The 24,265-nt window shown below is 51.2% G+C and overlaps 1 protein-coding gene across 5 annotated transcripts in view; it reads right to left on the minus strand.

Annotated features, from left to right (window-relative positions):
- Positions 1 to 24,265, minus strand: part of AFAP1 (actin filament associated protein 1) — a 134,337-nt gene that overhangs the window by 32,414 nt on the left and 77,658 nt on the right. For all 5 annotated transcript variants that reach the window (XM_045997676.1, XM_045997671.1, XM_045997673.1 and 2 more), the window contains 5 exons: positions 23,553 to 23,764; positions 19,886 to 20,065; positions 7,883 to 7,978; positions 5,059 to 5,140; positions 2,413 to 2,562 (listed from right to left, as the gene is read on the minus strand). In XM_045997676.1, coding sequence (XP_045853632.1) covers positions 2,413 to 2,562; positions 5,059 to 5,140; positions 7,883 to 7,978; positions 19,886 to 20,065; positions 23,553 to 23,764 — 720 coding nt within the window. The remainder of the gene's footprint in view (positions 1 to 2,412; positions 2,563 to 5,058; positions 5,141 to 7,882; positions 7,979 to 19,885; positions 20,066 to 23,552; positions 23,765 to 24,265) is intronic.

The raw sequence follows: 24,265 nt of genomic DNA on the forward strand, positions 1-24,265 counted from the left end.
ATTCGACCCCAGGTCTTGGTTGCTCTCGGGAGCTCTCCTCTGCCTGCCTAGCAGCACAGTCCCTCTGGCCTGGCCTGTTCGGCTCTGCTCACCATGCAGGGACCGCGGCTGCACAGCCCCAGCTTGGCACGACAGGTGTCTCGGGCCTTCATCGAGCTGACATTTTCTGCCTACGACTTTGCAGCTATACCCAAACCATTGGGAACAGTCATTTCCCCCTTCCTTTCCCTACAGGCCCCTTTTCTGGCCCCTGGACAAAGGGAAGAGCCACATGACAGTCTTAAAATCTTGTGGACAGAGGAAGTTCTCTTAATAGAGGCTAAAGATGTCCCCTGAGCTGTTTGGTAGAAATCCATACATGGGTAATTACAGGCTCCAGATTCCTCCCTTCCTGCCCTCAGTGCGGCCGACTGTGTTTCCAAGAAAGTGCCAGCAGCAGGATTTCCTGCAGGGCCTGCTCACCAACGCAGGGAGGCTGGTTATGAGGGGTTATGAGTGAGTGGGCAGTTGCCGAAGGCAGGGGCAGAGCTGGGTCAGCAGGCCAGCTTACCTCCTACCCCCCACTGGCTGTGCCACAGCTTTGTGGGACTCTGCGTTCTGGTTTGTAATGAGGGTCTGGACCCCACTGTCTGCCTTGCCTGCCACATGAATGTGGCTTTCATGAGAGAATTCCTACTTCTTCTGCTGACCTAGAGCACTTTAAAACACAAAAACAAAGGCCTCCTGGGTGGCTCCGGTGGTTAAGTGTCTGATTCTTGGTGTTTTGGCTCAGGTCCTGATCTCAGGATCCTGGGATCGAGCCCCACGTCGGGCTCCACACTCAGTAGGGAGTCTGCCGCAGACTCTCTCGCCCTCTCCCACTCCTGCACACACTCTCTCTTTCTCTCTCTCTCAAATAAATAAATCTTTTTTTAAAAAAAAGTCAAAAATGAAGCTGAAAAAGCAGTTTCCTTTGCTGAATAATTCCTTCCCTCCATTTTTAATCTCTGACTCCCCTGCGAGGCCAACCCACAAGGACAAACCATCCCACACCAAGTGCTTCTCGTAGCACCGAGGGAGGCAGAGTAGACAGGAAAGAGCATTGCGGCCCCAACAGATGGACGTTTTCCCTTCTGCCCCTCGGTGCCAGAGCTCCGTGTGGTCCGATGTCGTTCTGCCCCTTGGTGTTCCACCACTCAGGGCGGCCAAGGCTTGACAAAGGACGTGACCGTACTGGGCTCACTGAAGTCTCACGCGTGGGGCTGCCTAGATCCCCAACCGTCAAGGCCAGAGGGAGCGGGGACCTGCCCCGGACCTGCTCTCGGGGCTCAGCTCACACCTGGCTCTTGTAAGCTCTGGCACCCACCCACTGTGACACCCCCTGCACCCCACCTGCCATAGTGCCAACTCCTATCACCCTGACACAGTTCACGCCCTGGGACATGATGGCTGTCAAATGGGTTCGTATTTGTCTGTATGGCCAACGTTGGGCGCTTGGGGCAGTGTATCCCCCAGCTAAGCCCCATCCCCTGGGCAGATGGATGCTCACTGAGACACTAGGGTGAGCAGAATGAGTTTGCAGAGGGACGCAACCAGGGACCTGGGGACAGGACATGGGTTGGGCCACTGGAGTGTCCAGGCACCACAGCCCAGCCTCAGTTCCTAATGGAGGCCAAAGCCTCATCACCGGCTTCACTAGGGCTATTCTCCCTCGAAGGGCTGCATGGTGGCTAAGGAAACAGGACTCCTATACAACCTCAGCCTCTGTCCCTCCCCAGTGGCCACCCTGTCCGCCTCCACCTCAGGGTCCCAGGGAGATGCTCGCACTGCCCTGGTTTCCCTCCTCTTAGTCATCGGGTCACACTGCACGTCTCTGCCCATAACCCCTCATTCCGACCCGTCTCTGCCACGTAAGCAGAAACCCTAGGAGGGCCGGGGTTGCGCTGTCGGTGCCTACCCTATCCTGGGGATGCGGGGGCAGCTGCTCAGACAGGACTCCCGCTGACTGGCTGAGGACGGGTGGTCCAGCAGGCTGCACTTGAAACTGAGGTCAGAGACAGGCAGTGCTGTCAGAACGCTCGGTTTCCCGCGTCAGCCCGGGGAAGAGCGCCAAATGTGACCCTGCTCTTATGCCGCGCTCCGTGCTCCTGCCATCGCTCGCCAAGGCACATATGTGCGCCCCAGCTGAGAAACGCTTAAAAGGAATTTGGGAGAACCTCATGGGTTCAAAGAAAGAATTTGTTTTTTGCCTTGAAAGAACCTGAGATCAGGCCGGACCCATGCGAGATCTTTTATTACGAAGCAGTAAAGACACCGCGTGTCTCTCGCTCTCCTGCCAGGCTGAGGATCACCAGTCTGACTTGAGCAAGCCCACAGGAAGCAGAGACCACTGCAGAAGAGACCACGCTCACGGCCGGGCCCCCTCCGTCTTACCGCAGGTGGGGACATCCTCCTCCGCAGATGAGGTCTGCTCATCCGTCGAGGGCTTTTTCTTCCCCAGGCCAATGATTTTGGTGATCTTTTTCCCAGTGACTTTGGACACAGTGCCCTTGGCCTCTGATTTGGAACTTTTTTTCCTCTTGACTGTCAAGAACAATGATGAAAACAAGAAAGTGTGTTTTGATTACAGACTTCAACTGAGAACATTTTTTAAAAAGCCTAAATCATGGTCAATCTTACCTTCCTTGTTTTTCACTCACTGAGCACCTGCTGTGTGCCAGCTATTGGTGTGGACCCAGAAGAGAGCAGAAGACAGGTGTTCTGCGGGAGGACATGCATGCATGTGTGCACACACAGAGGTGGCCAGCCCAATGGCACCAGGCCCGTGCAGAGTTCTACAGTGGGGTGACGCGGCAGAGACACTGGGCAGCCAGGGAAGCCTTCTGGGAAGGCCAACACAACGGCCATGAGGCCGGGGGAGCTGGGGGAACAGAAGGAGGCAGTGCGGCCACACTCTGGCCAGCTCAGGGAAGGGAGGGGAGTGCAGGGTTCCTCCTCGTGGCTCAAAGCAAAGAGGTTATATTTACTTTCAATTCTGCTAGCCTTTGCTCCTACTGGGAAAGTACCTGCTGGAAAGAGATCTACAAAGAAAAGAGATCATACTTTGAATTACCTGAAGACCCCTGATTAACTTTTTGCAAAAGCAGAAGAAAGGGACTCCTTGGAGGAAAAAGCCAAAGTACAGAGGAATGTGAGAATATGTGCCGCTATTTACTACACGAAGGCAGCATGTGGCACGTGTAATAAAATTATGAAGAAACCGTCAAAACTTAGGATGTTCAGCCCAAGTCAGAGCAGGAAAGCCACAGGGGTCTGAGAGGCACATGCCGTGAGTGCACGGCATGCTGGGAGGGATGGGCTCCATGAGCAAAGCTAACTCCCAGTGTTGGCAAAGTCGGAACTGTCATCAGTGCGGACACTGTCACGCAGCTCGTGGAGAATCTGAGTGAAAACACACCTGGGATCAGGGGAGCCGTGCTGAGATCTGTCACCTGCAAACAGCTTGAGAGCGAGCAAGGGGAGAAGCTGAGGTCGAAGCCACAGTGTACTTAAACTACCAGCTTCCTTCAGCAACGACTTAGCGTCCGCAGGACAGAGCAGAGCAGTTGCAAACCTGGGTCACCGCCCTCGTGGAAACAAAGCAGGGGAGTTCTAGATAGAGATGCATTCTCTGACACAGACACCCAGACGTCTGTATCTTTCTGTGAACCTGATTTCCAGCAGGGAGCCAGGGAAGAAATGGCAAACGAGGACAGGGACCAACAGAGCCCGCGTCTGCCGCGCCCCACGCCTGCACGGGAACCTGAGATTGTAGGTTTTTCTGTTTCAGGGCAAAATTTAAAGATAGCTTTCCTGGCTTTGATTACACGTTATGTGCCCATGGGAGGACACAGACGATGCCTTCTCCTGAGTAACTTCCAATGGCGAGAACTGAAATTGCACTCTGACACGACCATGTCAGGGAATCATGTGGGCAAAGGCAGAGACCATGACCTTTGGCGTGAACCTGGTCATAGCCCAAGAGTCCAAGTTACTTGGATTTCAAGGTTCTCAGTGGCCTGGCTTGCTGTGTGGTTGAAGGGGATGTCATTTCAGAGCTGGGGGGTGTCTGTTCCCGTGCGAGAGCACAGATGAGCTGGGTTGGCGGGCTTCTCCTTTGGGAAGCAGAGGTCCAAGGGCCACGAGCACACAGGCTGTTGGCTTCACACAAGGAGAACTCCCCCATGACCCGCAAATCCTACCCTCCTCTCGGTTCACACTCCGGGAAGGAAAGTGAAAGTCAAGCCACAGACCGGGAAAAGTTACATGTAAGACATTCCGATAAAGGACATGTATTCAAAATACATAAAGAGCTCTCAGTGGTCAGTAAAGATGAACAAAATCCAATAAAAATATGGACAAAGATTTGGATAGACATTTCATCAGATATGTGGTTGGCAAAAAAACCACACAACACATTAAAAAAGCTTCAACATCGTTCGTCTTTACGGAAATGCAAATTAAAGCCACAATTACAGAGTACTACATTAAAATGGTCATAATTTATGCTTGGAAAGCTGACTTAGAAAAAAAAATAATTCAAAACCCCAATGCCCGTGTTCACAGTAGCATCATTCACAATGGCCAGAATGTGGGAGAACCCAAGGGTCCACTGATGGATGGACAGATAAACATAGTGTGGTCCCTCCGGAGGCTAGAATGTCATCCAGCCTTAAAAGGAAGGACATTCTGACACCTGACACCATGTGACAGCCATCTTTCCTGGGTGCAAAGTCCTTTCAGTGACAAGTCAGGTGAGGAAATGAGCTGCGCGGAGCCTGGGAGTTGGAATATAGGCAGGCCGCCCACGCCCGGGCCAGGGACGTGGCAGGATGGCAGGTGAAGATGTGTGGGGCTCCCGTCAAACACAGGGGTTTCTCTGCACTTCCCACGTGTGACCCGGACCATGCCATCTCTGTCGCCAAACTTCCAAGGAGACCCGTCATACAATCAGGGCCTGCAAAGCTGGCCCCCGCTTTTTGTTGATTACTCTCGTTTTTGTGTTCCCGTGTTTGAGGTCTGGGTGCGAGTAGAACTCACCTTGTTCTTTTCCTTCACACACGGTGACTCCGTTCTCTATGATGCCCTCCCCATCCGAACTGGGTCTCTCAGAAGACAGCTTCTGTGAGGGTAAAAAGGATGAAATTACTCTCACCGTGGCTCACAGTGGCCACGTGAAATCTCGTGGATGCGTCCACAGTGATCCCCACAGTGGAAGGAAGTGTGGCCAAGTCCACAGCTGCACACAGAGAGGCCGGGGCTCGGGGACCGACAGGCTGCCGGGCGGCTCAGTGCTGAAGCCTCAAGAGACAGCAGAGGAATGAAGAACAAACTCACCAAAGTATAACAAACCCGCTCTCTAGTACCGCCGCTATCGCATCCAAATCCTGCTTGCTTGCAAGTAATTTTGAAAAAATATCAAGATTACAAAAGATATTCCCCTCAGCAAACAGTGTTATCCTTTCAGAAATAGCTCACCATGCACTCAATTTCGTCCTGTCGCCGACCAATAACCAGGTGAGGTCAGACATCACCCGTAACACACACCCTCTGAATATACTCGCTGAGACGAGCTACCGTCAAAACCGCCACAGAGCCTGGTCAGCCGGAGATAAACAGAACATCTGGACGACACGAGGGCAGCAGGGAACACGACGACCAGCTGCTATCAGGGGGTCCGGGCGGTAGTGCCAAAGACAGCAGGTGCGTGTCTGCGATCCTATTGCGACGCCAGGAGGAGTTGCAGGGAGGGAATTAGGGCATTTAGAGGGTGCCTGTCATGGGCCAAGTCCCCCAGGGACAGCATCACAACAGCCAGCACGGCCCCAGCTCTCAGGCCAGGAAGCAGCCCTGGGGCCCGGGTTGGCGGGTCTGGCCAGGCGCTCCGAGGACGGCCTTAGACGTCAGAGATCGGAATGGCCAGCGCCCATGGGGAATGGGAGCCCTGACGTGCTCCACAAAGAGGCATGGGGGCAGCCTATCTGGAAAGCGGAGTGCTTAGCAGCGTGAGCCAAAATCATAAGCAGTATCTCCACCGTTTGGTCTAGTAAGCCAGCTTATGGGAGTCTCTTCTCGGGTCACAGAGACATAGCGAAGACTCGAGAGCGAGATGCCAAGCACCGTGCTGTCTGTTAAACTGTCTGAAGCAGGAAGACAGGCCTGGGGCAGGGGTTCTGATACAAAGAGCAGAGATGCACAGATCCAGGGTAACATGCCTGGTGAAATGCAGAAGCGCTTGCTGCTTATTACAAGTTTTCAAAAAGCTGGAACATTGCTAACAGGGTACAGGGAAGGGAGGGAGAGGCAGTGTAAGAAATTTTATGCACCAGAGCACCCCACTGGTTAAACCTACACAGAGTGCTGCAGGGGGCTGCTTCCTCTGGGCGGCAGACTCACCAGGGACTTCTTTCGTCCTCTTTCTGTTTCTCTGCGCTTTCCAAATTTCTACAGTGAGCAGGTATAGGTTTTGTTTTCAGGAGAAAAACAAACAGGCTGGTGCGTCACAGTGTCTGGGTGAGGACTAGGAGGTTAATTTATTGTGTCCTCTTGGAGGGGGCTGGTGATGAGACTAACACTGAGATCAGTGGATGCGAGTAAGCAAGCTGTCCACTATAATGCAGGTGGGCCTCACCCAATCAGGTGAAGGCCCGGAGCGACCCAAGAGACCCGCTATCCCCCACGAGAGGGGATTCTCCAGAAGACTGCCTGCACACTTCATCTGCACCATCGGCTCCCCTGGGTCTCCAGCCCATGGACCTACACTCTTGAGCTGGAACTGCCAGTCCCCATCATCACATAAGCCAATTCCTTATAATAAATCTCTTCAGGGGTGCCTTGGTGGCTCAGCTGGTTAAGTGCCTTCAGCTCAGGTCATGATCCCAGGACTCTGGGATCGAGTCCCATGTTGGGCTCCCTGCTCAGCGGGGAGTCTGCTTCTCCCTGTGCCCCTCCCCTTGCTCCTGCTCTCTCTCTCTCCAATAAATAAATAAAATCTTAAAAAAATAAATCCTTTGTGTACATATATATATATATATATATGTATTTGTGTGTATCTGTACACATACTTACATAATTTTGCAATATAAGCCATATTTTACATTTAAATAGTATATGTACTTAATAACCACCCCCCCCACACACACACACCCTTATCAGTTCTGCTTCCTGAAGAACGCGGGCTGAAACAAGAACAGAAAAAAAGGGATCTGTTCGCTGGCAGCAGGGGTTAGCCAGGGAGGACTCGGTAGTTTCCAGGGCCACAGGCTGCCCCACCAGACCACCACCGGGCCTGCACAGAGAGGAGACGTATGTGTGTCGTGTGTGTGCAGGCACGGAGGGCACAGCCAGAGAGGGCCAGGCATGGCGCCCAGCAGTGCCGGGTTCACACATTTCCTGCAAGGAAGACCAACCCTCCAGCCCCACTGCTGGGCTCTCACTGCACCTTCCAACCAGCCAACCGAATACAGAGCGGAAATGGATGGGGAACGCATCCTGGTCTCTGGGGAATAACTTTGGGAAGGCACACCGACACGGTGCCCACTGCCTTCCAGACGTACGTGGACCAGCACGCAGAGTTCAACTCCGCCATGGGCCAGTGAGCTAGCCTTGAACCCCTGAAATCCTTCCGCCCATTTCAATCCATTTCTGCAGCTCCGGCTGGGGGATGATCAAACCAGCCCTGTGGTCTGTGAAAGGACTAACTCGAGTTTCATACAGAAGTAGGCACTCGAAATGCAGAAACAGAAGGACTGCACTTTTACTCCCACCTCCAAGGGCTAAAATTCTCAGAGAATGCTATCCCAGCACCGAGGGAGGACTAAATCCATGGTTAGAGTGCTGTTCCTGGGGAGAAAGACGTCCTTACCTTCTCCAGCTCTGTCTTGTGCACCGGGGAGCTCGACGGGGGAGGGCCTTCTGACTCCGCCTGCCCGCTGCAGCCGCTGTAGACGTCTCGGATCACCTACAAGAAGTAGAGATGGGCCTGAGTGCTCTCAGAGGGGGGGACGCTGACCTACAGGGCTGAAGACGGCATGGACAGGCAGAGGTATACAGCGCGGCGGGGAAGTCTATGGGCCCAGAGGCACTCGCTCTAAGTCCCAAGGTGCCAAGTGCTCATTTGCTGACTCATTCACTCACTCACTCAGCAAATGTCTCTCTGATCCCAGGACGGACGCAGGGTTTAGGATACGTGGAGAATGCATGGCCTTGCTTTCCTAGGGCCTGCATTCCAATGGAAGTTAGCCAACACAGCAAACAGTGAGGATCACCCAAACACGAAGGTCAAGTAAGATGGCAGCAGGGCTACAAAGACTGGAAGGTGGGGTTTAACGAAAAGGGAACAGCCAACTGACAAGATCAGGAGGCCTCACTGGGATGACAGGCAGGCTGGGAGGCAAATGCCCAGAAGGACCCAGCCACATGAGGAAGCAGCAGAAAAGGCTTCCAGATAGAGGGGCCAGCTGGTGCAAAGGCTCTATGGTGGATTGGAGTGTTTAAGGATACTGCTTGGTGCTGTGTAGCAGGAGATGGGGGCAGGCCACCAGGAGGCTCCCACAGTGCCTTCAGGCCCAGTGAGGAGCCTGGGTTTGAGCAGCCCATGCCCCGGAGCGATGGGGAGTGATGTTCTGGGAGGCTGTGTGCGCCGAGGCCCGGAGAGCTCCACTGTCTGGAGTTTCACCCCAGCCTTCATCTTGGGCCAATTTAATTAACTGCTTGGTGCTCCAGTGCTCCCACCAGTAGAGCAGACACAATGGTCCTACCTGTGGGATATACACGGCCTGAGACAGTGCCTGCGACACAGGGGGACATCACTGTCAGAAGTCGCAGACAGCACTCAAGAACTAAAAAGGAAATGTGCCAGGCCTCCCGTAGTGGCCCGGAGCCAAGAGTGGGGCAGTGCAGGCTGCGACGGCGGGAGGGAGCAAACCAGAGGCTTGCGGAGGATTCTGGTGACCCAGCAGGCCCTGCTGGTGGGTCAGGCACAGCAGGAGGGAAGTGTCACCTCCCAGGCAGCTGGGTGCTACCATTCAGATGGAGGAGGCAGAGAGAAGCAGCACGTGGGGGAGAAGCGAGGCGGGTGAGAGCAGAGCAGAGGAAAATTTCTGGGCAGAGCTGGAACTAAACTGGGAGTCAGGGGAGAAGAGGCTCGCTCCCAGCCCTGGAGGGGATGAGTCGCAAGAGGGAGGGCAGAGCAGAATGCAATTCCAGGACAAGGACCAGAGCCAAGCCAAAGGGGAGAGGCTGGTGCAAGAATGAGCTGGAATGGCCAGGGAAGTGGGGCGAGGTGGGGGAGTGGTGCAGCTCCCAGGAGCAGGGAGGAGGAGGGAGGGGCAGGCCCTAGGAAGCCCCTCCACTGCGGGGGAGGGATGGGGGGCGGGAGTGACTGGAGGGGCTCCTGGAGCGGAGATGAGCAGAGGAGGAATTTCCAGAGGAGGCCTTTCTGGAGAAGGCCAGTGTGCTTGGTGGCGGGAGTCTGAGGACACCCCTGTCTGGCTGGTTCTGTCTCTCTTTGGTGAAATGCGAGACCAGAGCATCAGCTGCCGGTTCAAAGGTGCAACCTTGCTGAGCCTAATTATCCTCACCAGCAAAGGAAGAAGTGTCCGGATGACTGTCCTGCTATGTCAGAATGGTGACATCCATGAAAAATGAGATTCTCTCTGCAAAGTGCCCAAGCCAGTACCTGGCACGTGGTGGCTGCTCCTCTGGCCATCACTGTCACTACTGTGAGTGTCCTCACCATCGACACGGAGGGCTCAGAAAGGATCCTGCCTGAGACTGGTAAGCATGTGGGGTCTGGGGCACAGAGGTAGTGGTCCTTGGCCGTGCCAGTGCTCACAGAGCCCCCAAGGTCACCCACTGTCCCTGCTGTCACTACTGAGCTCCTGCCATGAGCTGGGCATGGTTCTGATGGCTGGGGACGAGCAGGGAGCAGGACAGAGTGGGATCCCGGGTCGGTGGAATTTGCAGGCTAGCAAGGGAAAAGTTAGGCAGCAGCTCCTTCAAAACATCTTCCGTTCTTTTTGGAATGAAGCTGCAAGTTGAGTCCAGCCCATGTGTCTTCAGGGCAGAACTGAAACACCAAAGTCCCAGATATCTGGGTCGTAATTTTGCAACATGATCTCTGCAGACATGCCTGAGTGCCCTGGCTTGCGCTGGGGTTGGGATCAGTGCCAAGACCCAATAGGTCCCCAGGATAGTGTTTGCCGTCATTCTGCTGCTCAGCTGTCTTATGAAAAAGCTACTGAGCAAAGTCCACATTTGAGACTAAAACAGGACAAAGGGAAAAGAAAGAAAAGCCCAGAGAGTTTGTTGCCATGTTTTTCTCCCTATCTCTTCCAAGGAGTGAAGGCGTCATCCAAGTGACATCCACCCGGGGACCTGGGCCTTCTGGATGCCTGCATCTCTGTCCACGCGGATTCTGTTTCTGCTGCTCTGGCCGAGTCTCTACTCCCACGCCTCCCCTGGGACGTCATCAGGTCTTTAGCTGACAAGGCAAATTCTCACTTGATCTAAGGACAAGAGTGTCTTTCCTCCAGGGAAAGAGCATGCCGCAGGAGAATCTCCTGGGCTCTGGTGTCGAACAGAAATGGGTTTCAACCCTAACTCTACCGATGTCCTCGTCCAGAACATGCATAAAAGAAGGTCTCTGGGCCACCGAGGAAAGCAGGATCATGCAACGTGAGGTGCCCAGCCCAGCTTCTCCCAGAACAGGCACGAAGTTCGCATGAGCCCCTTTCCCAAGACAACAGCCCTAAACAGAGGGTGTGGCTCTGACAATCACGCAAACTAACCCGAAACTTACAAGCTCCTCATCGCCCACCAGAAGGCTGAACCTCACAAAATAGAACCTGCAGAATCCTCTCTCTGGCAAAGGCGTTTCTGCACAAAGCAGCTTTCCTTTTTCCTTCTTTCTTTTTCCAAGGAGGGAGGGACCACAACGTGCAGCACCGTTGCTCCGAGGAACCCCCCATCCTGTTCACATCACAGTGATGTGAACTGCATCTTCAGGGATGGATCCGGCTTGCTGGATTGGGTTTGTCCTGCAAGCCTCAGCCTCTGTCTCATGTGCCCTGGAAGCAGGCTCTGCCCCCACAGGGCACATGGCTCAGCTCTCTCTGCCCTTGGCCACAGCCAGCCGGGCGTGTCTCACATGGACACCACTCCCATGCCCTGTACGCCCATGGGGCTCTTTCTTCTCTTCGGCTGGGCTTGCTTTCAGAGATGGGACTACGCCTTGCTTATGCGGGCATTTCCAAAGCCTAGCACAGAACAGCAACCTAAAAAGTGTGATGGAAGAAAAAAAAAGGTGGGAACAAGGAACCCAACTGGACTTGACATTTTCTCCGGGCAAGAAAGATGAAGGAAGGAGTGAAATCCAGAGGGGAGGAAACCAGGCCATCACGTCCAGTAAGTAAACCCTCAGGACAACTTTCCCTGAGTCCTCTGCAGAGGTTTCTGAAATCCTTGGAGGAAAAAAGGAAAAAAAGAGCATTCAGCTAAGACCCATGCCTGCAGCGCCCAGGCAAACTTCCTCGCCCTCTCCTGGTCCCTCGAATGTCTCCTTTCCTACTCGCCCCCTTCCACATCGGGGCCCGTTCTGCCCGCAAACACAGGTTAGAGGAATGGCAGACTCGTTGAATGGCCAGATGAGATGACCTGGCCATGGAAGCGGCAGAGCGTCCTTGACTTCCCTGAGAAGCCTTCCCTCATAAACCCAACCTATGCATCTGTATGCTTAGAACTTTGCACAGATAAAGGATACACTTTTGTTCTCTACTGGGGTCCCCCCGCCTGACCTTACGCAGAGTGCAGCATCACCATGCTGCTGAGGAAACAGACAGGACTTCTGTGGCCACAGGGACCCGGACACACCTAGGGCTAGGCCGGTGTGTGTGGGAAAGAGAAAGGCGCTGCTGAAACATCAGGGAGTGTAAGCCGGTCTTTACTCCCATGGGCTTCATCTACTAGCCGGGCCGACTGGGGACGTCCGTGAAACGGTCTTTCTCCTCTGATTGCTATTCATTGCCCAACTGCCCCCACAGAGTTAATACAGAAGGAATCAATAAAGGGTTTATCGCCCAAATTCTTTTAATAGCTGCAGAGGAAGATTCTGTATTGATATATATTAATATATTCAATATATATTTTTATATATATTTATTAATATATATTCTATATTTATATTTTTATTCATTCATTTATTTATTTTTAAGGAGCCCTGTTCATGAGAAGTTCAGCGTGTATTTAATAAGAGAACTGGGTCCAAGTTCAGAATCACATATCCTTCAAAAAAACAAATTGTTATATGTTCTGTGGTATTTTTGTTTGCTTTTAACTTGAGCCCTCATTGCCAGAAACACAATCTCTGCACATTTTTTAGGGAAACCTGACCACTCTGTTTCTGGGAATATTGGCTGTTGTCTTCTGACTGACCCCTGCAACATGGCTCATGTTTTCGGCATCTGTATACACACGCGAGCATACACACACACACACACACACGGAGTCAGTCAGCTTTGGCAGGAACTGCTGGTAATGGAAGTTGCAGACCGAAGGAAGAGAAACAAATCTGGCCGTGATGCTTGAAGAAGCATGGGTCCGGTCAGGTGCTGGCCACACGCAGCCCTCCTGCTCTCCACGCCGGACAAGAAAGGCGGAGTGTGACTCACATTAGAGACCATCAGCTCTGACTTAAAGCCACACGTCACAATACCAAAAGCCTGGGTAATCAGTTGGGATGGCGTGGATAACAGCAGTTGACATTAACAAGGACTTGACCCCTGTTTTGTAAAACAGCTCATGTCACAGAGTTCTAGGGTTTTTACAAAAGGAATCCTAGGGGGTGACTCTAATGCAACCACTGACATCGCAATACTTCGTTATAGTTCTGAAAGCACATTTGTGTAATTTTTTCATTCTGCCTTTGTGATCATTCTGATCATTCGATAAGTGGGAGTTTGCTGACCCCAAAGATGCTGATGAGTTAGAGGACTTCTGGGACTATATTCCAGATTTCCAGACCTTTCCTTCAAGCTCTATCACTCGAGCATGCTATCTTCAAGATAAATAAGGCCTGTGCCTCCAATGAGAGTTGTTCTTTAATCTGGGGGAAAAAAATCTACTCCAGTCACAAAGATGTGGGCTTGACCAGACAACATAACAAGCTATGACAATAGCATCGACTTATTTTACAGAAAACTGTCATTTCAAAGTTTTAAATCATTTGGAAAAAAAATAGAGCAAAGTTAGAAGGTACTGGCTAGCTGATTTCAAGACTCTGTAAAGTTGCAGCCATCAAGACAATGTGGCATTGGCACGGCCACGTAGACGCAGACTGATGAAGCAGACAAGGGCTCAGAGAGGGGCCCACATGTATTCAGTTGGTGGATTTCCAATCCAGGCAATGCAGGCCCTCAGTGGGACTGAAATAGCTGACGACCCATATGGAGAAAATCAATTTTGACCCCTACATGCCATCCTATACACAAAACCAGTTGTATGAATCAGAGACCAGTCCATAAAGACAGAGCCATAAAGATCTAGAAGAAGATGCAGGTACTATCTTGGTGAATGGAACATGCTAAGATTTTATGGACAGAAGGCAAAAAGCACCAACTCTAAAGGCAAAGACTGAAGTAATGAAGAAGTAACAACTTCTTCTCAGCAAAGGGCACTGTGAAGGAAGAGAATTCATCCGTGGCTTAATCAGAGTCATTCTTTGAGGTGAGACACCCTGACATCAACAGGGACATTTCATATTCTTGAAAGGGTTTCAACTACAATAAGGTATCACCATTTAAACTCTGTACACAATCGCTAACATAGCCTCGAAACAAATTAAGCAAGAACTGATGGAAACAGAAAGACAAAGAGACAAATTCATAATCAAAGAGGTAGATATGACATCTCTCCCTTTTACTAGCTGACAAAATGAACTAGGAGAAGATCTGAAGGTGACAGTGTGACCGGCCCGTGTAGACATGTGCACCCAGCAAATGCAGAACGCATGTCCCTTGGTGTAGACACGAGCATTACCCACCTTGACTACATGTTGAGCAACAAGTCAAGTCTACAAGTCTCTACGATGTAAAATCGTATCAAGTGCTGACTACAGTGAATTTGAACTGGAAACTCAAGGCTAATAGATTATTTTTTAAAACCTGAATGTTTGGAAAGTGGACAATATATCCCCGAAGGAACCAGTCATCAAAAAAGGAGTCACAACAGATTCTAGGAAAGATTTTGAACTGAATGACGATGAAAACACAAACATCAGAACTTACAGACCACAGCGAAGACTATGCTCGGGGGGCAATTGAGAGCTTTAAATGAACGTGTGTATCTAAGAAAAGGACTGAGAATCAATTATCTAAGCATCAATGTCAAGAAGTTGGCCAATTACAACCAATGAAGCCAGAAGAAAGTAGGAGTGAAGAAGGGAACTGAAAATAGAACACGATAGCACCACAGAGAATCACCAAGAGTGTACATTTGGCTTTCTGAGAGAGCTGGTACACTGGGGTCCGTCCGGCAGGACCACTGACAAAGTTAAGGAGGAACAGGTGTCTCCATTCTGGTGACCACACAGAAAGGCACCCAAGACCGCCACTCTCCCCTTGACAGATAAAACGAGGTGGGTGTATTTTAAAAATCAGAGCGGTTTTTCACTCATTGGAGGACAAGGATATAAAGAAACCTGGACACACCATGTCCTCACAAGGGAGGAGCCCTTCGCAGGAAAGAAATGACCAGGCTGCCCCCTGGCTGGCAGGGTGGCAGGAGGCAGGGGTGCCCACCACAGAGGGTGGGGAACAAACCAGCCACATCCTAGAAACATATGCAGCCCAGCGTAACAGCTGCAGGCAAGGGAGTCGAGTTCAGGGACGTCCTCCTGGGGGGCACACACGAGGCGTCCTGGCAGTCCTGGTCCAGGAGGGTGCGAGGCCATGATGTGGACACCCCTAGCTCGGGCCCCTGACACATTCCACTATCATGATTTTTAGACTGTTTTCAGCCAGAACTTGTGAGTTTACTGGGACCTAGAAGAGGTAGCATAGCGATAACAGGAACCAAACAATAGTGAACCAGCTTATGCTTACCTGTGGGCTCACTGCATGTGAGGTGTTCTTCTAAATGTTTCTATCTTGTTATTTTTATCCTCACAACAAGTCAGAGAGGCAGGCACCATCATGACCCACCCTCCCTCCCATTGCACGGAGGAGAAAACTGAGGCACAGAGGGGCTAAGTAGCTCATTCAAGACCATAGGAAGTGAAACGCAGATTCAAGAGATGGAGACCCACCCTTCCCCATCTCACTGGCAAGCTCCCCATGGCTTGTGGACAGACGGTGGGCGAGGCTGTGAGGGAAAGGCACTCAGATGTGTCCCTGGTGGGAGGCCGAGCGGGCAGACCTCCCATGCACAGTGACGTGGCTGTGTATCAAAGTCACAAGTGCCTGTGACCTTCACACAAGCGCACAGTCTCTCTGGGAAGTCAGGTCACACGCTAGCAAGAGTGTGAGCTGAGATATGCACGGGGTCGATTATTACAGAGTTGTGTGCAAACAACCCAACAGCCACGAATCAGAGAATAGTTTTAAAAAATTATGGTCTATTGAAACAATGAAATGGTAGGTCCTGTAAAAAAAAAAAAAAAGAAAGAAAGAAAGAAAAGAAAGGAAAAAAGGAAGTGAAAGGAGAGGCTCCATTCTCTAAATTGGAAAAATCTGCAAGACACGTTGTTTAGGTGCAAATAGCAAGAGGCAGAACACCACATCTTGTCTATGGGGGTGGGAACTAAAATCTGCATTTCTTCTTGCCTGCATATATATGCAAATAACCTCGGAAAGGATACGCACAAAATGCTTGCTCTCACACGTGCTGGCAGACGGTCTAACGGCACAAGCAAACCTGGGAAGCCATTTGTCAAGCTCTAGTAGGGTTGAAAATGCGCACATACTAAAGGCAGCCATGCCCCCGTAGACAGCCATCCCAGAGAAGCCATGACATGTGAGACCAAGGACCATGCATAACAAGGCTCCCCAGGGCGCTCCAGGACAGTGGCGGGGGGTGGCAGACCACATGGCCATCGACCCCCCCAGAGCGGACACGAAACAGTGAGTGGAAAACGCGAGGGGCAGGAAACATGCAGTTTGAAGTCGTGTACATGGACGTGTTTAAATATTTAAAAAAAAAATCACTTCTGATTTATAAGTACATACATAAGTGAAAAAAAGTATTTTTAATGCATACCTCAGTAATAATATTCAGGATAAAAGTTACCTTTGAGGAGGGAGACAGAGTTAGTAGGGGAGGCCTGTTCCAATCCTAGCTGCAGCATTTGAGGTCTTGAACAAGAAGATACAGGGTGAAAAGGAGAAGGAAAAGATTCTTAGAACCTTCATGAGTCTGAGTCACTGGGAGTCTAGGCTTCTAGGCGATATCGATAAAACAGCCCATCTAATAACAGTACTGAGAAAACATGACCCCATGTCCTCTCCGGTCTCTGCTGGTCTTAAAGCAAGAAAATTCTCTGACTGAAGGTAGTTTTGTCTCTGTCCATTTCTCTTCGGGACTTCTTGGCTTCTCACACTGACACAGGTTTAACGGGAGCAAAGCATAAAAATTGAACTAAAAAATCAATCAATTCAGGGGCGCCTGGGTGGCTCAGTGGTTTACACCTCTGCTTTCGGCTCAGGTCATGATCTCAGGGTCCTGGGATCGAGCCCCGCATCGGGCTCTCTGCTCAGTGGGGAGCCTGTTTCTCCCTCTCTCTCTGCCTGCCTCTCTGCCTACTTGTGACCTCTCTCTCTGTCAAATAAATAAATTAAAAAAAAATTAATCAATTCAAACTCTTTAGAAGAAAGTAACTTACGGTGTAGTATTTACTTCCCTTTTAAGAAATACCAGCAGATGTTAAAAAAATTCCTTGCAATCAAGCTTCTGTCAACAGAGTCATCACTGTATAATTAGCTGAACGGCTCTGATGTGCATCTCACGTCTGGCCAAAGAGGAGGTAAGACTGTTCTGCTCCATAAATGCCCCAAATCTTAGACACATTTTCTAAGCGCCTACTTGCAAGTTGTGTGGTTAGCTCAGGGCCACGTCCCAGGGACACAGAAGCCGGCTATGCTTCCCGAGGCTCCGTGTGGAGCGAGTCACAGAGAAGGGACTGGGGAAAGAAGAAAGCCCAGGGTTCAGGGTGGCCCTTCTTGCTTCTCCGCTAGGGAATAGGGAAACCCGAGCTTACAGAAGGATGGACACCGCTCACCCTGCGTGGGACCAGGCCAAGAAAATAAAATCACGATGAAGGCTCCTCGTTTCCTTCATCTTTTTCCCCTCCTTCCTCAAGGGATGGTGCTGGGACCCAGGAAGCAGGAATGAAGGGAAAACGGCCAACTGGTGGGCAGCCCAGCAGAGGAGGGCGGGATGCGAAGGGGGAAAATCCGAGGTGGACTCCTGGTGCCGGCACCTGTTGGCCACGGTGTCACCCGCCTCCCCGGGACTTGGCCTCTCGCCTGAACAGTGAAGCTGTCCCTGAGAACACCTCCCTCAGGCGGCCATTCTGTGTGCTAGGACATGATGACAGCGGAAACGCATTTTGTAAACGCGAAGGGGGCTTCGAAGATATTGCTGACAGACGTGGTGGTGTGCAGCACACTCAAATTGTGTGTGGGGGAGGCCAAGCGCACCGAGTCACAGACTCCAGGAAGAAGACAGACACTCTGTTCAGGCTCTCCTGGGGCAGCCACGAGAAAAGCCGCCTGTGTGTTTGGGGTGATGGTGGAACACTCTCACGGGGGGTGGAGGGCAATGAGGCTCGAGGGAGAATGGACACCGGCACGTCGGAGAGCCACCGTTAGAGAGAAGGTCTCATTGGGTCTTCCCAGCCCTCTCACCCCATTTTCCAAAGCAGGTACCAGCCGGCAGTGAGGGACTAGCGGTCCGGACTCACCTTCCTGAGGAAGACCATCAGGAAGGCCAGAGAAGACAGAAACAGCTATCTCCCTAGAGCAGGGAGGAGCTATTTTTGCTGTGGGGGAATGACTGGGTCACAATGTGGAAGAAGATGGAAACATGGAGAGGTAGGCTGGTCATGGGATGGCCTTGGCCTCCGGAAACAAGGCGTCTGGGAGACCAGGCAGCGCCTCTGTGGGTCTGGAGGGCCGAGAGGCAGAGGCTGGAGTCCGCGGCATGCCAAAGATGAGGTATCTGGCAAAACCCCCACAGTTCGCCTGGGGACTCCCAAGACCCAGAGTAACAGTGCAATGAAGATCAACCTGCCCTTGAAGCAATCTCAGGCTGACTTTGACTTCTCTCTGGGGCTCTGAAAAAAATCTCAAGTGCAAAAATTATAAACAGATTTTGGAGAGCTAATTCCCTCTGAGTGTACAGCAGAGGCAAAGGAAAATGCCGTCCGAAAGAGGAAAGCGTAGGGCCAAGGATCCAATTATTTCTGCAGGGACAACTGGATCCATGCAAGAAAAAGATCGGAACTGGACCCCTATCTCATGCTACCTGCAACAATGAGATCACAGTAGACCACAGACGAAATTTGAGGCCTGACATCATGAAACGATCAGAAGAAAACACCGGTGTACGTCCTTAGGACCTTGGAATAAGCAATGGTTTCTTAGATATGGTCTGAAAGCGACAGAGAGGAAGTACTGATACAGTTAGCAACATGGATGAACCTGGGAAACATTATGCCAAATCAAAGCCGCCCGTCCCCGAAGGACACAGCGTATTTATAGGAAGTGTTGAACACAGGCTACTCTACAGGAACAGAAAATGAAGGAGTGGTTGCTTGGGGCTGGGGTGAGGCTGGGCATGGGGGCCAGGGCTGCTCACATGCTGAGTATGGTGTTTCTCTTCGGGGAGTTGAAGAGGCTATGAAAAGTAGGTTATGGTGAAGAGACTCATAGTCACCAAATCGTAACTGTACGGTATGAATTATCATTCAATAGCTTCAATAAAGCTGTTATATAAAAATTACTGAATTAATTTTTCCCCATGTAGAAGGCACAGCGTGCTCATCAGAGAACCTGGCATGCGGGAAGGACAAAATGACAGGAACAAGCACATTAACCAGATGACACGGCCAGGTTTCCGCACCACCCCAACCACTGTCCAACAACCAGGCCTGTCCCCTGCCTGCTGTGGAAATAAGGGACAGACATGTCTACAGGAAATTTAACACTGTAGAAACTGGCATTCCCAGGTCAAAAAAGAAACCACTAGAACTATTATAAGTCCCTAACTGACATTCAGAACCCAGTGGAGAGGGACAATTTTAACAGCAGATTTGGCACAGCCGGAAAGTGAACGAGTGAGCGGGGAAGTAACAAGAAAACATTAACCAGATTAAGGAGAAAGAAAAAAAAAGGATACTTAAGATACAAAGCAAAGATAAATAGAATATAGTGAAAACATCTAACATGTATTTAAACATAGCTGAAGGGATGAGACTAAGTTATATTTTTAAGAGAAATGGCTGAAAATGTGTTTTCTAAAGCTTAGAAAGATGACAATCCACCGAGTTAGAATTCCAGGGAACTCCAAGCAGAATAAGTAGAAAAGAATACACCTCCAGACACATAAGAAGAAAGAAAGAAAAAAAAATCAAAGGCAATCAAAGGAACAGAGAAAGTTATAAAGCAGCCTACAATCTTGAGGCAGACTGCCTTCCAAGGACCCGAGCTGGGGAGATCAGCAGCAAAGAGATCAGGATACTCTGCTACCAAAGACAGAACTGCTCGGGTTCATCTAGTCTTGCCTACGCTTGAGAAACAGACAAACTGAACCAAACACAGGTCTGAGGGAAAGGCCTGGCCACGTAAAGGGCTCAGAGGCCGGGTGAGCGCCTTACCTTCAGCCATTGCTCGGCCTGCTCCTTGCTCTGGACCGCAAGAACCAGCGGGTCTGTGCCCTGCTGGGTGATCTTCAGCTCGTGCTTCTTCTTCTTGCTGTCCTTCGGGGTGTAAGTGATGTTGCAGCCTTGGAGGGGCAGTTCCATCTGGGGCTGCTGGTCCTTGGAGCTTTTGTAGCACTGCATTTAACACAAGAGAGCAGAGTTAGGCTGAGGAGAGTTCGAGGAGAAACACGGATACAGCTCCGGCAGGATGGGAAGGCCGGTGCCTGCGAGGCCCCTGAGGTCTCCCGGAGACCCCGGAGGGTGGGTCTGCAGATGCACAGGCGTCACCCACGTGGGACACGCTCCACCCCACACATCACCCCCATGTACACGAAAATACTTCTACTCTTTAGTTCGGCCAAGTTTACTGAGCATTGATGACGTGACTCTGCGGGAACCGGAAACTCCTTCCTCCCCTGGGGATCACAGACCAGCGGAGCCTCCTCACTAAGTCACACGAATGTGACATACTAGATGTGCCCAAAAGCACAGCCCTCGTGTGGGCAGTCATTCATCTGGATGCCTTCTTCTACAACCTGTGTCATTTGGCATCTGCCGGTCTCCTCTCTATCCCCTTTTGGAGAGATGGATGAAGGACTTCCACAAGAGTATCCAGGGCAACAGTTCCCAGGCCCCATGTCTGCAAAGGCTGGCTTTCCAGTCACGTATGGGATCTAGAACTCACACTGCTCCATTTACGCAGCAAGGCGTCCCTTCTAGAGCTCAGTGCCATGGCGAACGCTCAGACTGAGTTCCCATCGTTGGTGCTTCACCTGCTTCTGTGAGACCTGGGGTCACATCCTGTCCGGAGGCTTCCCCTCCCTCTTTGGGCCTAATCCTATGACTTGGGACTAAAAGCACAGGTCTTCATGGAAGTGGACATCTGAGGATGCAGACATCTGGGTCCCAGCTCTGCCCCTAATGTAATCCAGCTCCTGGCAAGTCTTTCCAGCTTGCTGAGCCTGTTTCCTCATCTGGAAAATGAACTACTGCCGGGAGCATCATGATTTTATGGGGTCACACTAAATGATTAGTTATAACAACACCTGCTGGAGGGGCTTCACACTTTCACTCGATGGCCACCGTTGTCCGTTCTGCAGATGAGGAAACTGAGGCTCATTCGGTTACGTGGTTTGCCGAAGTCAGATGCGTGAAAAGCGACTGACCCCAGCCCCAGATGGCAAAAGCTCCCAGGGCCTCCCTCCGAGGGGCGCCATCTACCAGGGAGGGAGCAAAGGAAGAGACACCTGTTTTCAGAAGTGACTTCCAGAGTCCTTTCATATATTAAGGTTCTAAAACCCTGGCTTCTGAGTGCCACACGTATGGAACGGAGCCCCTTTTTACAAAAATCCCAGCGATAGTGGCCCTGCTGGAAACAGAAGAACAAAAAATACACCAAAATCAACTAACCCCAGATGGCTATGAACATTCACCATTTGACAGGTTTTTGTATTCTCAGTAAGTGCAAGAAAAAAAACAGAACAGCGACAAAGAAGCTAACAGCACAGTGGATGGAGTTAGACAGGCAAGGCCTCAAAATGGGTCTGTCACCAGCCCTGCTGTGTGGGCTGCACATCCTTGCCGTCGAAACCCCCGGGAGTGGACTCTCAAACAGAGAGGGCAGTGTGTGCCCTGAGAGCCAGGCCTGCTGGAGAGAGGGGCAGGAAGAAGTGGCAAGGTTATCCTGGTGCAGAGCTCAGGGGAGGGAGCAGGACCTGGGCAAACTGTCCTGATGGCGGTTTTGCCCATCACCGTGTCCACCACAGTGTTGCCTGGGCCTGGAAGAGCACAGATGCCAGAAATGTACCCAAAAAGCCACGGAGAGCAGTGCCCACGGGAAGACAGGCTGGGAACATAGAGGGAAGAGCCTGGCTTTGGGATTTCTGTTTACAGGGTTCTGTGCTATTCGGACTTGGAAAGCATTTATGTGTTTTCGTTGTTTTTTTTTTTTTATATTTTATTTAATTATTTGACAGAGAGACAGCAAGAGCAGGAACAAGCAGGGGGAGTGCAGTGCAAGAGAGAGAAGCAGGCTTCCTGCTGAGCAGAGATCCTGAGGCAGAGCTGGATCCCACGACCCTGGGATCCTGACCTAAGCCCAAGGCAGACAGTTAACGACTGAGCCACCAGGCTCCCAAGCATTTGTTCTGACCACTGTTAATTTTTTTTTTTTTCAGTGTTAACAGGGGTCATCGGGGCAGTTGGATCATTGGGGATTTTTGAAAGAAAAAGAGCTTCATAATAAAAATAATTAACTTTGATTCTGCATTTTATCAAAGGCAGTGTTTTCACATGGTTTTCCATTAATTTCTCCTGAAATGTTTACCACGACTCTGAATGGTAGGTGTTTTCATCCTGGTTTTGAAAGCAGAAATGCCAGAAATTCGGAAGCAGATGGAAGGAATGAGGAATGAGAGGGGAGGGGTGGGAAGGGGAGGGTGTGGAGGAGGAGGGCTGTGGGGGAGGACGCTGACCCCCACTGCATAGGCACAGGGTCCCTGCCTGGGGCCAGAGCTCCTCTGGCACCTGAGAGCCCCCTGCAGGTTTTATGGCATTTCCGTGACACGCCCACATCTTGCCTCCATTATGTCGGACTGAGTAAGGACCACATGAATCCTTTTCATCCTTTTTTTTTCTTTCTCATTCTTTACTTTAAAATTCCCCCATGGCATCATTTTTGGCATACTCTGAATTTGGGAGAAAGTCAGGCCACACATGTGGAAAAAATATGTATCCTCACTGTTTAAAAAAACTTTTTTGAAAACCACTAATTTAAAAATATACAACATCCTCAGACTCTAGTAAAAGAACATTCCCATAATTCACAGATGGAACTATACAGAATAGGGCTAGCCACTCCACTGAAGAGAGATACACAGAATCATAAACTCTCCTGGGTTCTGTCTCAAGATAGAATTCCATGATACCCGCCCTGCCCCGCAAAGTTAGCTTGAAGGAAAAACACCATGCAGAAATGCTATCTGAAATTCTTCAACCCAGTAATCAACCACTGTTCCTAAAGCTGGCGGGACTGGAGGAGGTGGGAGGAAGGCCCACGTGCTCAAGGGCTCCAGCTTCCTAACGGGGTCCCTTGTGAGAAGGACGACACAGCAGAAGGCCCAAGCATCCCTGCAGCCCGAGCCTCTGCTACTTAGTCCATCTTCCCACTCAGCCCTTTGGATTCAACCAGAAAAGACTCTGCCTTTAGCTTTCCAAAAGAATTTCCTTTCCTGGACACTCTCCTCCCGGCCGCAGCTGGCCTGCCTGTCCCACTCGATGACCTGGCTTTGAGGAATTCACTGACTCACTACAAATGAGAAAATCCATCCTGTGACTTCTGGTGAGTTAAAGCCTGTGCCTGTCTTGCAGTACACACTGGCCCAGGATGGGAAGGACTCTGCGCGCTGGTGGCTGCCAAGGACTGACACCCAGGGCGTCAAAGGCTCAGAAAGCCCCAGGGCTCGGACCATGGGGCACTTAGGCTGTGCCCAGGCCAGAGCCCTCCAGCCCCCCGCCAGCTGATGTCCACCCTGCCCGAGCCCCACCTGAGCGCCGCTCCCATCCCGCAAGGCTGCTGGCCAAGCGCGCCAACTGCAGGAGCCCGAGCGCCCGAGAGGCTTACCAGCAGCCTGGCGTCCTTGACCACACACAGCAGCTTGCTCCACTGGCCAAAGCGCTTCTTCCTCAGCAGGAATGCACAGATCTTGGCGTCCTTCACCAGGTCCATGGAGGCCTCCTCGGAGGGCCACTGGTGCCGTGTCTTCTTGCCCTTCCCGTCCTCCTCCTCCTCGTCATATGACTCATAAGAGCTGCTCATGGCATCCGAGTCATAATCTGTCAGAAGGAAGGACAGAAGGAAAGGTAAAGGGCCTGCCCATGGACAGCTGACCCGGAAGCTGGCCTGTGGGGCCAGGAGCACGTTTGTGGCACCTGTAAACGAGGAAGAGGCCTCTGTGATCGGTGTGCTGGGGAACGGTAACTAGCAGAAAATGGGGAAAAAATAACCACGCTAGGTGGTGCAAAGTAACGCCAAGTTTTATTCTGTTTTCTTTTGTTTTTAAAGATTTTATTTATTTATTTGGCAGACAGAGATCACAAGTGGGCAGAGAGTCTGGCAGAGGGAGAGGAGGAAGCAGGCTCCCCACTGAGCAGAGAGCCCGATGCGGGGCTCGATCCCAGGACCCTGAGATCATGACCCAAGCCGAAGGCAGAGGCTTTCACCCATGGAGCCACCCAGGCGCCCCAAAGTAACGTCAAGTTTTAACCTGAAGCAGCTTAGAATTCTTTCTCTGGGACAACCAGTCCTAGATGATTCAGTGAGGGCTGGGCTGTCGG

This window comes from Meles meles, chromosome 2 (genome assembly GCF_922984935.1).
Source record: "Meles meles chromosome 2, mMelMel3.1 paternal haplotype, whole genome shotgun sequence".
Taxonomy (NCBI): Eukaryota; Metazoa; Chordata; class Mammalia; order Carnivora; family Mustelidae; genus Meles; species Meles meles.